This window comes from Dromiciops gliroides, chromosome 6, assembly GCF_019393635.1.
Source record: "Dromiciops gliroides isolate mDroGli1 chromosome 6, mDroGli1.pri, whole genome shotgun sequence".
NCBI classification, from domain to species: domain Eukaryota; kingdom Metazoa; phylum Chordata; class Mammalia; order Microbiotheria; family Microbiotheriidae; genus Dromiciops; species Dromiciops gliroides.
In genome coordinates this window covers 8,572,611-8,588,873 of record NC_057866.1, presented here as the reverse complement: position 1 = coordinate 8,588,873, position 16,263 = coordinate 8,572,611, and the positions used below count along the sequence as shown (strand labels likewise).

Below are 16,263 nucleotides of genomic sequence, written 5' to 3'. Positions count from 1 at the left end.
TCAGTCCCTCGACTCCATTGGCATCTCCCCCTACCCAGCTGGAGCTCCTTCCCCAACAACTGTCTCATTCACCAACTGTCTTCTTCTCTCGACCAGGTATGGTTCCAACCGGCGCTTAGCCGAGCTCTCTGATTACCGCCGTTTATCAGACTCGCAGCTTTCGTTCCGCCGCTCGCCGACAAAGTCCTCGCTGGATTACCGTCGCCTGCCCGATGCCCATTCCGATTACGCTCGCTATTCGGGCTCCTATAGCGAGTACCTGCGGGCAGCGCAGATGCACTCTGGCTACCAGCGCCGCCTGTAGGGCTGTCCTTCGGGTGGGTGGGAGCAGATCGAGGAGGAGGCGGGGGTAGGATGGGGAGCCCGTTCGTTAAGAGCGAGTTTTGAGTCCCCTTTCTCCAGTGTGGTTCTGCCCCAGGTTGCCGAATCTTGGTAGTGTTGCGGCAGTAACCTTTCTTTTGTTCCTCCGCCTCAGCAGTAAGTCTTGCCTTTGGCTCCAGACGGTCGGCTCCCCCTCCCACTTCCCATCCCTACCCCTGGCCTCCCACCTTTACTGAACAGGAGTTTCTCTTTACGTTTATCTTTTTCCTGAACTCCCTTGGATTTTTGTGCGCGGCGTTTGAGGTCGTCTGGACAGGAAGCAGCCCACGGCTGTGGTCAGCGGCGCCTTTTTCTTTTGAGAGATGAGGGAGGCTGGGGACAGGTCAGTCCCTTTATTCCCTGTGCTTCCTTGACCCCATCCCTGCCCGCACACCGCTTCGGAGGTGGGGTTCCTGGTGACTGCGAGCAGAGCTGATTTTTGAGCAGCACCCCCTGCCCCTCATTCCCCATCTTCCCCAAGTAGGGAGTGTTAGAAACCTCATTTTTTTTTTCTTTTCCCCTTTTGTATGGACTATGAATAAAACTTGGGGCAATTTGCAGTTTGGAAACCTGGTTGTCATTGTCTTGATTGAACTCAGTGTCACCGAGGAGCCAGTGGTGACATCCAGAAAGATGTGGCAGCTAAAGTGAAGGCAACCTGGACTTTGATCCCAGAAATCCAGGGCTGGGGGGCCGGCATCATGAGGCTGTGGCGCAGAGGGAGCAGTGGTCAGTCACCCATTCCCACAGAAAGGTCGCTAGGAGGTGACCTCCTTGGCATGCCTGGCTTGTGGCAGCTCGGCTTAATGGCACCTGTGCTTTGGGGTGGTTGGGAAGGAGAAGGGATGGCATAGGGGGCCGCTGGCCTGGGCACCCTGCTTGTCGAGAGCCTCAGTGGAGATTCTCTGCTCCATCCTGCCACCGCTGTCACCTGTGCTTGCTTCCCAGTTTTACTGGGGCTCTGGAGTAGCCTTGTGGTGTAGTTTAGGTAAGTGGGAAGCTACAAGGAATGGAGAAAAGGAGGCGTTGTGATCACGGACAGGAAGAGGCCTGACGACTTAATTTTGAAGTTGGAGTCTGGCCAGGAGAAGTTGGTTCCTGCATTTCTTGAGCCAGATTTCCATTCCCCCTGGGAGGGTAGGAAGGGGCCTTTTAGAAAGCCTTCTTGCTGTGATGTGTATCACTTGTAGCCCATTGATGGGGGAGCAGTCAGCGCTGGGGTCCCCCCCCAAGTCAGAGGGCAGCTCTTCTATTGAGCTCTCAGGGCAGCATCGGCGGCCCAAGAATGCCCAGGCTAGAATGAACTCCGGGAGATTCTGGGCTTGAATTCTCTTCCTCCTTGCTTCTACTGTTTTTCCTTTATTCTTTTGAAGGGATCTGGGAAGTGGGGTGGGCAAGAGAGCTCATCACCCACTGAGGTTATTTGTAAGCCTTCATGGGTAGAGCACAAGCTCTCAGTGGCGCTGCGGGGGCCTGGGTTTTATTTGTTAATGCTTCAATAATGGCGGGCTTGGATCTAGGATTATGTAACAGCATTTCTTTCTCTTGTTCCTCTTGATTTCCTGTCTTCTCTCTTTTCTCCCCTGGTGGGGCATCTTAATTGACTGTCCTTATTGCAGCCCAGGGCAAGCATTTACCTGGAAGCACCTGGAGCCTGGACGAGTATCCTAAGCTGGCTCAGGCTCCCTGGACCCTCGGCGTTCCGGGTTCCTCCTTGGATAATGGGGACAAGCCACAAGCAGGTCTGCTGCCAGCTCTCTTCCCACCCCTGCCTCTGTCCCTCTCCCTTTCCCTCCCAGGAAAGAGGCAGGGTAGTTGGGTGATCTTCACTTGGTGCCAAGGCCCAGTCGCTGTTTCCTCTCCTGTTCCTCTTTTGTCTTTCTGACTTTGAGGGTGCTTTCTCCTTGGAGGAGGGTGGAGGGAAGTGGCAGTTTGGGGGGTGATGACAGATAGCTGTATGGTAGGCTGTTGGGAGATGGGGAGTTGCCCACTGTATTGGTCCCTTACATTTGGGGTAGAAGCAGATGAAGGTGGTTGCTCCAGTAGGCAGGCTGAAGCCCTCAGGCTCCCTACAGGCTTTAGACTTGGCTGCCTCTATACGGCCAGGGCACTGGGACCCTCCCCTGTGTCCACTACTTGTGCTCCTTGCTAAGTCCTCCATGCCACCCTTGGTGCCTCCTTGCAGCGATGACCAGGTTTGGGGAAAGGGAAAACCTACTGCAGCCTAGGTTCTGGTCCATGCTTCCTTGGACCATTTGGCTTTTCTGGCTCAGGCAATGGGACTTGACAGTGTGTGCTTTTTTTACGAGCATCTTTTCAGGTGACATGTACCAAATGTACCAACCCCCCCCCCCCATCTTGGCCCTGTAGACTTTGGATTTAGAGATGTAGGTTTAAAAGTGGAGATTTTGGAACCCACAGATGAAGTAGTAGGGCTTTTGGTGTCCCCACAACACTTTTCTGTCACTGTGCAGAGGCACTTAAGTGAATGGCTGAGACCCTGAGTTGGGCCCAAGCAGATTCTTTCCTCCCTGGCTCTGCTTCGATGCAGTCTTTCTGGCAAGCCTTGGTGGGCCAAGCTCTGTCGTAGGTCTGTCCAGTTCGACCAACCTGTTGGAAGAGTCTCCTGTGTGTAAAGGACTCAGCTGTGCTGGGAGGGAGCTGGGAAGTACCCAAGGCACATTCCTTCCCCTGAAGTTAGAGCTGCCATCTTAGTTGGAAAGAGGGGAGTCTCTGGGTAGGAGAATGGGAGGAACTTTGTTCCCAGGGCACACCGGCTTCCCCTCCCAAAGGGGAGACCCTGGGCTCTACACAGCATAGTGAACTGCCCTGTAAAAGTGTGAGCTCTTGGATGACAAGACTGGAGATAGTGCCCAGCCAATTCCTGGTGACTCTTGTGTGGAGAAAATGGGTATAACCATTCCCTGGGTCCCTTTCTAGGTCAGGAGTTCCTAACGGTTTTTGTGCTTAACTCCTTGGACAGTCAGTCTGGTGAAGACTGTGGATCCTTCATAGTGATGTCATTTTTTAATGCTTAAAAGAAAATGGGATCACAAAAGAAACCCAATTATTTCCACAATAAAGATACTTCCCCCCATCCGAATTCACAGCTACTCTGAAATTACCTGGCCAGGATGTCTCAGGTCCTCTTTGTGCTGATATTCTTGGATCTGAATTCCACAGTTGAGACTTACATGGGGCTGAAGCATCAGCTTGGAGGAGCTGACAGGAAAACCTCCCACCAACTTGAGGGAAGAAGAGATTTCTTAGGTTGGGATGTTAGGGGAAGGGACTTGAGTCAGTGGGCAGCCTACCAAGTGCTGCAGAACTTAGGTCAGAGAGGGGAAGTCATTTGCCTAAAGTCACACAAGTTTAAAAGGGGGAGGGGGAGGGGGCTCCAGCAGACAACTCTGGGCTCCAAATTCAGCTCCCGCCTGGATGGGATGCTTTTATGGCTCATGGGACAGAAGTGGAAACTTGGTATAGTCATCTTTTCACATACCCTGTCACCCCCCTGCTCCCCCCCCCAAAAACAACAAAACTCCCTGGCTGTCTAGGAAATGGCTTATGTCTGTTCTAGATGATGGTTTTCCTTTTGGCCCCCCTGGGCCCGATAAATAATGATTTATCCATTAACCACCCAGATGACAGCTTCTCAGGGGCCTAAACTCAGCCAGCTTCTTGATTTACTTCCCCGAATGGGTTTTGGGTTTGCTTGGAGGCTCCTCCCTAGGGGTAGCACTCGCCCTGCAGCTTCGTCCTACCATTACTATGGGAAAGAACGGCCCTGCTTCTGGAGTGAGGTTTTCCTGGCCGGGCAGTGTGGGCTTGTTGAAGAGTAGTCGGGTTAAAAAGGGCTCTTGGGAGAATTCAGAACTGGTCACCTGGACCAGGCTTCTTAGCCTGGGCTCTTGGAACTTGTCCTCTGTTTGGATGACTTGATTCCAGGTCCTGTACATTTTATGCTTTTCACAACATTTTGAGAAAAGGGTCCGAGGCTTCACTAGCCCCAGAGGATACACAGGAATTCTGGGGATAGTCCAACCTCGTATTACAGATGGGGGTGGGGGGAGCCCAAGGACAGGAAGTGTCCTCTTGTGTAAGGGTCAGCTGGACCCTCCCTCCAGGTCCTGCAGCTGCAGCAGCAAAGCCAGGCACAAGGGATCGTGCTTTGGGCTGGTGGCTGTTCTGCAGGTGTAGACAATTGGGACCTGAAGTTGGGCAACCTTTTGTTTTTGGTCACGGATGTGTCCCCAGGGGTTGCAGTGATTTGGAAGGGACCTCAGCTTTAGCACTTGGGTGGCTGTTTGCCTGGTAAGGGGCAGGCAGTTTGATTTAGGTTGTGGGCCTTGGAAACATTTGACCTGTCATTCTTCAACACGGAATCCCAAATCTCAGTCTCTTAATCCAGTAACAAGCCAGGGGCACTCCACCCCCACCATTTCCAGAACAGCCTTATCTAAAGGCAGACAGAGCCTTGGACTAGGTCACCTTGGCTCAGTCACTTTCCCTGGACCTTGGGATTGGGCACCATGTGTGTATTCAGGTCCAATCAAATGATGTCTTGCAGTTCCAGTACTACCAAATTTCCTTCCAACTAAGACATTCCATGTTCTAAGGTCTTTTCTTTCCCCATCCCAGCTCAGACATTCTGTGGCTGATTCCATCCCGGCGAGATGGAGCCTGTGATGGCCTGGTAGTGGTGGCCAGAGCCAGTTTTCTCTTCACACTCACTGGTCCCCAGCCTCCCTGTGGGGAGTCAAACGCCTTCCCTGCTCTGCACACAGCAGGTGTTTAAGAAATGTTGGTGTGAGTTGAAAGTGCTTTTACAGCACTTGGTTTGGAAAGGAAACATAAGAGGGGTATGAGTGTGGGTGTGTGTGCCTGGGCCTGTTGGGGTGCTGTTAACCCCATCTTGACCCAAGGGGCTGCTGTCAGTTCTCAAATCCTGCCCATTTTCTGCACCAGCTCCACCCTGTCTTTGCTCGTTGTCTGGGCCGCATTTATTAAGTGCCTACTATGTACACGTCTTATTTAGTTTTCCTAGTATCCTCATTTCACAGCTGAGGAAACTGAGACAGGGGAAGCGACTTGCTCTGGACCATCACCATCAAGGGCCTGAGGCCCCGTTGGAGCTCAGGGCTCTCCCTTCCCACTGAGCCACCCGGCTGCCTCAGGATTGGGGCATTCCCGGGGCCTGGGGCTGTGACTTGTCCTCCCCTTGGACTGGCTAGACGTTCTCCCTCGGGTCTCTGAGCGGTCACCCTCTTTTGTCCAAAACTCCTTCCTGTCCCCCTCTGCTTTTCTTTGTGAGATGTTGGCTGCTCTTGTGCTCTAAGCTCTTCTGTCTGGACGTTCTGCTTTAAGTGTCGTCTTCGAGAGTTCTTTTGTGAAGCTTCTTCCTGCGCGTCTAGGCTGAGACTGAGCCCGGACAGAAGGTGGATGAACCGAAGGACGATGCCGGTCTGGGCTGTCGCCCCGGGGAGCTCTCCGGAAAATGACCCGGGTTTTAACGGGAGCGTGCCCGCAGGGCCAGCGTGGGGGTGGAGGGGCGGGGAGGCGGGGTTCGCTGTGTTTATGTTGTAGAGCTCCACTCTAGCCTGGCTGAGAAAAATAAAAGTGAAACCAGAAAACTTGGCGCCTGCACGTTTTCTTGGGAGGGGTCTCCTTTCCTCCTCCCCCTCCCCTCTGATTCTTTGGGGGCGGCTCCTCTCTCCCCGAACTCCCAGCTATGCCCAGAGGCGCATGCACTGAGCCGGGGAGGGGGCGTCTCCTCGTCAGACCCACACACACCCCCTGGAGCCTTGGTTCCTCCTCGCGGGGTGGGAGAGGGGGAGGGGTGAGCCGTGGGCGCAACCCTGCCCTCCGGGTATGAAGCGGATAAACAGAGGCTGGAGAGTAACCACTACGAGCCGCCCACGTGTTCGAACTCTGACCGGCCGTCTCCACGTTGGGGTCCCGGGCTCAGTGGGCAGCAGGGCCCCCGAGATGTTTAGGGGAGAAAACGAGGGAACAGAGCTGCAGGGGGGAGGGAGTAAGGGAGGCCAGGAAGGGACCCCCGGCGCAGGCCCCGCTCTCCCTCCCACTCGCCTTTGCGTTTTCCGGTTAGCCACGCCCCCTCTTCTGCCTGGCCAATCAGCTTGTCTCGGCCGCGCATAGTGTATTCTCATTGGTTCTTAGCGAACCCCCAATGATCATTTACGTCTGCTCTTCCACGCCCTCTAGGTGACGGACGTGTTTCGTAACCAACCAAGAGGAGGGCCCGCCTGGAATGCCGGCCTCCCGCTCGGCGGCGTGACCAATCGGGCGGCAGGCTGAGACCCCCGTCTTCTCCTGGAGTCTCCGCTGCGGCCGTCGCCATTTTAGCGTTTTGTCAGAGGCGCGAGGAGGAGGCTGCGCCGCGTCCCGTGCGGGTGAGCCGCGAGCGCCGTCTCCGGGTCCCGGCCCGAGCCCCTGCCCCGAGCGGGCGCGGTGTGGCGTGGCGCGCGGCCCCGAAGCCGCGGCGCCTCCGCCCCCCACCCCCACCCCGGCCCTGCCCCTGTCCCGGGAGGGTCCCCGGTCCCCGGCCCCCGGCCCCGCCTCCCTGTCTCCCCCTCCCCCCCCTTCCCGTGGGTCCCCGGCCTTTGTCCGCCCGGCCCGGGACGCGGTGCCAGCCTGGTGTCTTGCAGGCCCCGTCGAGATGGTGAAGCTGTTCATCGGGAACCTGCCCCGCGAGGCGACGGAGCAGGAGATCCGCTCCCTCTTCGAGCAGTACGGGAAGGTGCTCGAGTGCGACATCATCAAGAACTACGGCTTCGTGCACATCGAGGACAAGACGGCGGCCGAGGACGCCATCCGCAACCTGCACCACTACAAGCTGCACGGCGTCAACATCAACGTGGAGGCCAGCAAGAACAAGAGCAAGGCCTCCACCAAGCTGCACGTGGGCAACATCAGCCCCACGTGCACCAACCTGGAGCTGCGCGCCAAGTTCGAGGAGTACGGGCCCGTGATCGAGTGTGACATCGTCAAGGACTACGCCTTCGTGCACATGGAGCGGGCCGAGGACGCCGTGGAGGCCATCCGGGGCCTCGACAACACCGAGTTCCAAGGTGAGCCCGGGGCGGGCGGGGGGCGGGGGCTCGGGCGGGAGGGGGCGGGGCGGGCGGGGGGGAGGGGGCTCGGGCGGGGTGTTCTCCCCCCCCAGCTCCTGTGCTCTGGGAGCTGGCTGCGCTCTGTGGGTTGAGTGCCGCTTGTCTGAATACCCCCCTGCCGCCCCGCTGGCTTCTCTCTCTCGTTCGGGCCAACCTCCCTTAGCGGTTACGGGGGATGATAAACAGGTGACTTTGTACAGCCTGGTTTGCACCAGTCACTTCTCACCTGAACACAGGCCCCGGGTCTGTATCCTGAGATCTGCGGAAAGCGAGTGAGGCTTAGGGGGCAGAGCCCAGGGCTGATCACGGTGGGGCTCGAACAGGCTCTCGGAACTGTCCCAGTTACTCGGGTGCAGCCTCAGCCCGAAGCAGCAAAAGAAGAGGCAATGACTGGGAGTGTTTCCAGAGCTTTTAGGTGTCTTGGGGGAGCGTAAACCTGGTTCCCTGGGAGTTGCTCCCCTTTGTTCTGGGATCGCAGCCACTACTGTGGCTGCTTGTTTTTCTTGAACCAAGCCTCTCCTGCACCCAATTCCTGATCACCATTCCCCAAGGATGATGTGTGCCCGTGCCAAGGGCATTGCTTTGCATTGTTAGAAAAGAGAGCTAGGAACGAGACTCTGGTTGAGCTCGATTTTCCCTTTTTAATTGGCAAGTCAACAACTCTTAATGAGAAGTCTGTCTACGGGTTGACATTTTGAGGACCCGGTTTTTATACTGCTCTTCCAGCGCTGTGGGTGGGAGTCTGCTTGTTTCTCCTGTAGAGAATGAGAGAAGGGGAACATCAAGGGGAACCTCTTGGGACGCCCCTGCCCGAGGCTCCTTGCTTTATACCCAGTTCCTTATGCTCTGTATTCACTTGCATACTCCTGTGTTTCTCCAGTCCCTTCCCTAGAAGGGTCCTGGTGCAGGTTCCTGTGCTTGCTGAAAATGCTTTCCAAGTGTTTTTTAGGGGGTGCATTCCCATTCCCCAAGTTTCTCAGCATTTCAGAATTATCTCCTCCCCCCCACCCCCCAGGCCATACCTCCTCTCCTCTATTGTTTGCCTGTTTCAGTTCTTTTCTAGTCAGGTTTGCCTTCTAAAATTAGAGGCTAGTTTTCCTTGGCCCTCGAGCCCCTGCTAAACTTAGGGTTCAGGATATTTCGTTTTTTAAAATGTGCCCAACTCTTCTGTGTCTGGAAAAGGTCTGACTTTGGGGTGGCTGCTCTTTCTGCTCCCTCTGGCTTTTGTGCTGTTTGTGCCCAAAGTGGCCCTCGGCCAAGATTCCAAAGACACTTGGGAGCCCCCAACACAGCGAGTTCTTCAGTCTGTTGCTGCCTGTCTCTTCTCCCCAGGCATACACCCTGATCTGCTCTTTACCTCAGGGATTCATATTCATTTTGTCAGATAAAGTCCTTTGTCTCTGCCACCACAGCCATGGAGTCTCTGGGCTAGTTTCTCGTTGAATGTCCCCTTAGGAACCTGCTTTAGGAACACTCCCCGAAGCTGAGTGTTTGAGGATCACGTGCGTTGGTGTGGTGCTTGCTGGTGAATAGAAAGGCTTGCTGACCTTGGATCCCTTTGGACTTTTGTGTAGTAGAACCCATCTCAGGGAGGATCTGCACTTCCAGAGAAGCTGGGTCTGGTTCTTTCCTGCTCTGGAACACCTGCTTTCTTCCTGTGGTGGTAAAAAACAAGTTCTGCATTTCTTGCTGCTTTTTGATTAGACCCTGATCTGCATTGCCTTACAGAAGCATTTTCCTTGTCCATTTCCAAGTTGTAACATTCTTTTCCTTTTTTCCTTGCTGGGCAATGAGGGTTAAGTGACTTGCCCAGGGTCGCACAGCTAGTAAAGTGTCAAGTGTCTGAGTCCAGATTTGAACTCAGGTCCTCCTGCATCCAGGGCTGCTCTATCCACTGAGCCACCTAGCTGCCCCTTGGGTCCCTCAGTTTCAAAGAAGCAAACAAAGGTCATTATTGACAGGTCTCCCTTGAGGTGATTGTCTGATGATGGACACTTTACCCTGACTTGTTCTCCAGGTCTTGTCGCTTTCCCCACCCATCCCCCTTCTCTCTTGCTTGATAGTTCTTCCTATAGGAAATCCTGGTCTCTTGAATGGCCTAGTTCTCTTTGTGCCTTTGGCATAGCTCCAAGCTGGTGGTTGCTAAAATCCAGTGGCCTGCCCCTTGAGCCCAGCAGACTTCTTAGAATCCGTTGAAGTGATGGCCAAAAACTTGGGGAAAGGGAAGACTTCAGCTAGAGCCTTTCACCAAGGCTAGTCTGTCCCATAGTCCCAGGGTCTGGGGTGGAAAAGCTCTCTGGGCTCCTGGGTGTCTCACATAGAAACCATCTCTGACTGTCACTGCCTTTTCTGTGGCATTTGAAGGTTGGCACGTCTGAGGTGGGCATGTTGTCAGTGGGCTTGATTGGCTATGGCTCACAGCTGCTAAGCATCACAGGTGGGGCTGGAAACCAGATCTTCTGGAAGACCCATGCTGCTTTATCCTGCGGCTGCCTCTCACTAACCGACGTTTTGTTAGGCCTAGGTCGGCCGTGGGAGGTAGAGGAGCCTCAAAAAGGCAGTTCTTGGGGGTCAGGCCCGCACAGCCTCGTGGGGTGACAAACCTTAGGGACCCACCCTCCAAAGAGCTTTGCCTCGAGGCTTGTGCTGGATGTTGCTGTTTTGGGGAATGGAGGGGGGGGCGTCACTCACCAAGGACGTGACGATTCTTTCTTAGGGCAAGGTTGGTTTTCCTTTCCTTCATGATGGCTGGTAGACCAGTCTAGTGCAGAGCCTTCTTAGCCAGAAACCCTGATGCTGGAGAGAGACCAGGCCTCTCCAGTGAGTTACTTGTGCGGCGCCATAGACGCTTACATGTCTTTCGGATGCTGAGCTTGGCTTGCTTCACAGATGGCTTCCAGTAGTTCTTGCTGTGGCGGAGGAGTCTGGGCTAGGGGCTGGGACTGGGCCTAAGTTACAGCAACCCTTCTTGCGTCTGTTTCTTCAAGGCAAACGAATGCACGTGCAGTTGTCTACCAGCCGACTTCGGACTGCACCCGGGATGGGAGACCAGAGTGGCTGCTATCGGTGCGGGAAAGAGGGCCACTGGTCCAAAGAGTGTCCGGTGGATCGGACAGGCCGCATGACAGACTTGACCGAGCAATATAATGAGCAGTATGGAGCTATTCGCGCACCCTACGCCATGAGCTATGGGGAGTCCGTGTATTACAGCAATGCATATGGAGCGCTTGATGCCTACTACAAGCGTTGTCGAGTCCGGTCATATGAGGCCGTGGCAGCGGCGGCGGCGGCCTCTGCATATAATTATGCAGAGCAGACCTTGTCCCAGCTTCCACAAGTCCAGAACCCAGCCATGACCGGTCACCTTACCTCCACCTCTGTCGACCCCTATGATAGACACCTGTTGCCAACCTCAGGAGCTGCCGCTGCCACTGCAGCTGCGGCTGCAGCTGCCGCAGCCGCCGTCACTGCAGCCTCCACTTCCTATTATGGACGGGACCGGAGCCCCCTGCGCCGCCCCCCCATGGTCCCTACTGTTGGAGAGGGCTACGGTTACGGGCATGAGAATGAGCTGTCCCAGGCCTCAGCAGCCGCTCGGAATTCACTGTATGACGTGGCGCGGTACGAGCGGGACCAGTACGCGGACCGGGCGCGGTACTCGGCCTTTTGAAGCTTGAGGTGAGAGCCGTGCGGTTACCCCATTGGGGTGTCCTTACCTCCAGCAGCACCAGGGTCCAGGCTGCCGTGTGGCACTGCCAGGAGCTCCCGGGGGTGGTGGGTGGCAGGGATGAATTTCTAGTCATCTGTTGCATATTCTTTGGTGCTGTCTCAAGTCCCTGGCCCTGGTGACAGGTTTCCCAGGCCCTGCTGCCCTCTGCACAGCAGGAGTTAATCTTAGTCCCTTTTGGGCCAGAAAATGAGTAAAGCAGTGCCTTGTGCCTCCTGGCTCTCCAGGGGCTTCTGGTGCTGACTTGGCCACCCCTCTGTCCACTTCCTCTTCTTGCTCTTGGGGGGGGCGGGAGGGGACAAGAATCTGTCTTTGCTTTGTCCTGGGGGAGGCCATTGCTGCAGTCGGACACTGACTTGAAGTGAGACCATCTTAGGTAACCCACTGATGGTGATCTCCAACTAGTGGCCTCCCTGAAAGCTCCTGGCAGGGTTTTCCTCGGGTCAGCAGAGTGCAGTGGGGGTCCCATCCACTTGGAAACACGTCAGTCCAAACAGCATGGCGCTGAGCAGATGTGGGCAGCTAGGCGAGCTCAGCCTCTGCTCGAAGAACACCATTCCCCCAAGTGTAAGATCTCGGGGTCCTGTGCTGAGTGTTCCCAGAGGCTTGGGGGCAAGTTTAAGCCTGGCGAGTTGAAACCGCACGCAGACTCGAGATGCCCTGCATACAGAGGGTCTCGTCCTGTCTTCCTCTGTTCAGTTCTGTCTTTGTCTTGTTACTCTTTGCACACTTTGGCCATTTTCTTGTCCTCTACATAGTCTTGTAGGGCTTGGTTTGGGTGGCTCTTTAAGGTTTAGTTTTGGGTAATTGGAGAAGTTGTAGCTTCTGACTGAGGTCTGGCCCCCAAAGACCCTCCCAGGGCTCCTAGCTTTGCTCCCTACAGCCCTCTGGCTCTCTCCTGTTTCTCCGCAGCTGAGACCCCCGTCTTAGCCAAGGGCCCTTGTCGGTGCCCTTGGGGTTGCCTCACTGGACTTCCTAGAGCTCTTTTCCCCTAGGTGCCCTGAGGGTAGGTAGGGTGAAGAAGCTTTAGCCTATTTTTCAGGCCATGGTCGGGAAAGGGGGAGAGTCTCAGAAACAGTCACATAGAGGAGTAAAATCCAAGGCCCGGAGCTCCTTCCTCCACATCCCGCTCCCCCTTAATGGGTGAGGCTCTTCCCTGGCAAAGTCTTGGTGTTTGTCCTCGGTTCCTAAGGCTCAAATCCTGTTCTTGAATTATTCCCTAGAGACCTGACGGCTGCTCCTTTTCTCTCTGGGTTGGTGTCCTGTTGGACACGTGGGTCTCTTGTGATAAGGCTCCCCTCTTTCGGTAGCATCCGAAGCAGTTGGTTGTCAGTGTCTTCCCACTCCCTTATCAGAGACAGGGTCTCTCCTTGAGATCAGGAAGACCGAGACAGGAAAAGACCACAAGGACCAAAGAACCGCCAGCCCCGGTTCTGTTTCGCCGGCCCTTCAGGAAAGGGCCGGAGAACGAGGTATGGGACTTTCCGAGCTTCCTGTTGCTTTCCGGTTTTCAGGACTTTATCTTGGGGGAGGGTGAAGCCGCCTGCACAGTGTGTTCAGAGTGGGTCGAGAAGGTTTTGAAGGCATCCCAAGAGGGAAGGGAGGAGATGGATTTTTGTGGCTACTTTGAGCTTCTCTTTACTGTAAGCCCATGTATTGTGCTTTCTTTCAGGTGGGATGTGTGGGGGCTGAAGCCCCGGGCTGCGGTTGTGCATGAGAATTCACCCTTCGTGGTCCCCCATCTTCGGGATGTTCTCACGGCTTTGTGCGTTGGGTCCCTCAGGAACCACGGACCTTAATTTAACCTTGCTAAGTCGAGACTCTCCTCTGCCCACCCCGTCTCCCCCTTTGTCCTTCACTACCTTGCCACTCGTGTTCTGTTCTCCCAGTCACCTTGGCTATGTCCAGAAACTGTGGCAGGGCTTGTGCTGTTTCCCTGCTCGTCTCCTGCCCTCACTGGGTGTGGACTTGGGGGTCACCACAGTTGCAGGGGGCTCTGGCTCCTCATTCTCCGTTTGGCCCCTAGTGGCTTACGATGGGTAGACTTGTAGAGTTGGTCACTTTTTTTTCCAGTGAAATAAATGTTTTTCGATTTAGGGTGTGTTTGAGAGAGTCGTTATCTGGGGTGAGCTCTTGGGGCTTTTATCTGTCCCTAGAGGCTTTGGGGAGCCTGGAGGGGAGGCTAAGGCAGAGAAGGGGAGAAAGGGCTTCTTCCTCAGATCTGTGCATCTCTTAGCCGCAGGCTTGGCAGTGTGGCCCACCTGCTGATTAAGTGGCCTGGCTCTTCCCTTTGGATACTTACAGTCTTGGAAAGGAAACATTCACAGATTTAGTAAATGCTGACTCTGTTCCTGCCCTGGAGGCTGGTCCTCCTCTGTTGGGGTGTGAGGCCATCCTAGGCCTTGGGATAGATGCATTGCTTGGGTATTTCATCTGACTGCCTCATCATCAGAGTTTGTTTGGCTTCAGGCAAAGAATGGCATCAGGAACATCCTTGAACTTGCTACGGGTGGCCAAAGGGGCGGCTAACTCAGCTGTGCCAAAGCAGACAACCCTAAGCCCTCTCTCCGTGTTCTGGGCGGACATCTCTTCTTTCCTGCCGCTGACACTGCCAACTCCAACAAACTCTGTGGCTCTGATTAGCTTGTTGCTGCTGGCTCTGGGGGAGAAGAATCCTCAGGCTTCTAAACAGCAGGGTCAGTGGGCTAGTCGTTGACTTGATGCAGGTGTAGAGCCTTAGAAGACTTGGGGGTGAATGTTGGGGAACTCAGATGACATGACTCAGATCGGGCTGGTTTTTTGGTATGCTTTGTTTTGTTTTTAAGAAATAACTACAATCGAGTCAAAGGCTAGAAGTCACATAGGTGGAGATTTGGCCGGGATCCAACATAGCTGTTACTAATCTAGAACGAGGGGAAGATGTCGCCCAATGCACAGCTCTCCTTGCTGCCCACCCCTAAAAGGTACTTCTGAAGAGATACTCAGATACTTGGTAATACTGGGTTTAAATGGTCTCTCAACCCCAGCCTGCTGGAAGGCTTGGGAAATTTGCTGGAACAAGGTGGCCAAAGTGACTTTCTTCTGAATCACAGTTCGTGAGACAGTGTGGTAACAGAGTCAGGAAATCCTGGGTGCTTGTCTCTGTGTGACTGTGGGCGAGGAGGGCACTGCCTCATGCTGCTTCTGCCAATCAGTGCGAGCCTGAGTCACAGAAGGGCCTCCTGGGAGATCTTGACCGGAATGTTCTCACTGCTCTGAATCCTGAGAAGAGCCTCCGTCCTGTCCAGGGAGAAGAGAGCACTAGTAGGGGATGAATTCGAGGGAGAGGGAAGCCACCTCTTTGTTGAGTGTAACCTTAGGTTGGAAAGAGGTGGGGGGCATCCCTTGGTTCTTCTTGGAGGCTTTCACAGAGTATGGGGCAGTGCGTCTGGCCTGAAGCTCTTGTTCCAGTGGAGGAGGTACCCCCCTTCCTGTTCCGTCACAGCTGCCGGGGGGGGGGGGGGGGGGGGAGGATATACTGATCCCAATCAGGCTTCTCCAGGCACCCTTTCAGGAGGAAGTTTGATTGATATATGGTGGCAGAGGCCTGGGGCAGTGATGCTTCCAGGTAGAGGACAGCACTTTGGCACACTTAGGATTGGAGAATGGCATGTCATACTCAAATCCAAGAGTAGCAGCTTGCCTGGGTAGAAAGAAAAGGAAGGGTGTGACCCTGGGCAAGTCACTTAACCCTCATTGCCCCACCAAAAAAAAAAAGAAAAGGAAGGCCCAAAATGACCATGCCTCTTAAATGGCATTTTATTTAGACACCCAGTTGAGCCACTTGGCTCAGCTCCAATTGTTGGGAAATACGGCTTTCTCCACAAGGCTCTTTGATGCCTCTTGGTGCAAAGGACAACTCTGGGACAGACACCTGGAGGGCCATTCCCATGGCCCATGCTGACGTCACTGACAACCATGTAAAAGGATTGGGAGCTAGTGAGGTGAGCAGGCTCTGGGAAGTCAGTAGGGAGATGGCTCGCACACGTCTGTGCTCGGCCTTGTGCTTCTGCGAGAACTTCTGTCAGTGACTTGGATGAAGGCGCCCGTGATGGCACAACCCTAGCGGAGAGGGGTGACCCAAGTCACTGGATGACGGAGCCAGCATCTCCACAGGCTGGGTACCAGGCTGAACGGTACAGGGTGAAATGTAGGGAAAAGGTTACCTTGGCTTCAGAAATCCATTTCTCAAGTAGAACATGAGGGAGGTGCGGTTTTACAGCAACATGTCTGACTCTTTGTGGCCCCATTTGGGGTTTTCTTGGAAAGATATTGGAGGGGGTTGCCATTTCCTTCCCCAGTTCATTTTACAGATGAGGAAACTGAGGCAAACCTGGCCCTGCCCAGAGTCACCCAGCCAGGAGGTGTCTGAGGCTGAATTTGGACTCACGTCTTCCTGACTCTAGGCCTTGCACTCTCTCTACTGCACCTCCCAGCTGCTCCCCAGATATGATCCAGCCACCAAAAATGTCATGAGCTCTGAAGCTGCATTGAGACGCCTTGTGGACATCAGGGGTGTCCAGCTCCATGAGACTCCCTGCGGGGCTTGCGACCTGTTGTGTTCTTGGTCAGGCTGCTCTTGGAACCAGGCCCCTCTAGGCACCTCTTCGTTAGAGGAAGCTGGCAGCGATCATGCCCCTGTGCTCGTTCTGCTCTCTTGGTCAGGACACATCTGGATGGTTCTGTTCAGGGGGTGTTGTAGATGGGTCTTCCGTGGGCTGCAGAGCATCCAGAGGACAGTGGCTGGGATGGTAAGGGGTGCTGAGACATTATGGGCAATGGGCATTGTGGAGAGACAGCTTCAGACACTAGCGGTGTGACCCTGGGCAAGTCACTCAACCTCTGTGTGCGCCTGAGTTTTCTCCCTGGTGACAGCACCTGCTTTGCAAGATGGTTGTGAGGATCAAATGAGATATTTGTGAAAAGTCTTTTACAGTCTCAGACCTGTATCAGGAATTCTCTAAATTCTTACTCCTTCCTGAGCCTCTTCCCTCCTATGTGCCA

At 54.7% G+C, this 16,263-nt stretch overlaps 1 protein-coding gene across 8 annotated transcripts in view; it reads left to right on the top strand.

Annotated features, from left to right (window-relative positions):
* LOC122730640 (RNA-binding protein 4) overlaps positions 1–16,263 on the top strand; it is a 49,778-nt gene that overhangs the window by 9,839 nt on the left and 23,676 nt on the right. For 3 of the 8 annotated variants that reach the window (XM_043969837.1, XM_043969835.1, XM_043969831.1), the window contains one exon: positions 6,586–6,768. In XM_043969837.1, the coding sequence (XP_043825772.1) occupies positions 6,586–6,605 (20 nt within the window). In that variant the 3' untranslated portion in view covers positions 6,606–6,768. Of the gene's footprint in view, positions 1–96; positions 930–6,585; positions 6,774–7,028; positions 7,452–8,948; positions 9,151–10,480; positions 11,172–12,892; positions 13,318–16,263 lie in introns of those variants that run through there. The other 5 variants (XM_043969832.1, XM_043969830.1, XM_043969833.1 and 2 more) reach the window with 4 other exon arrangements.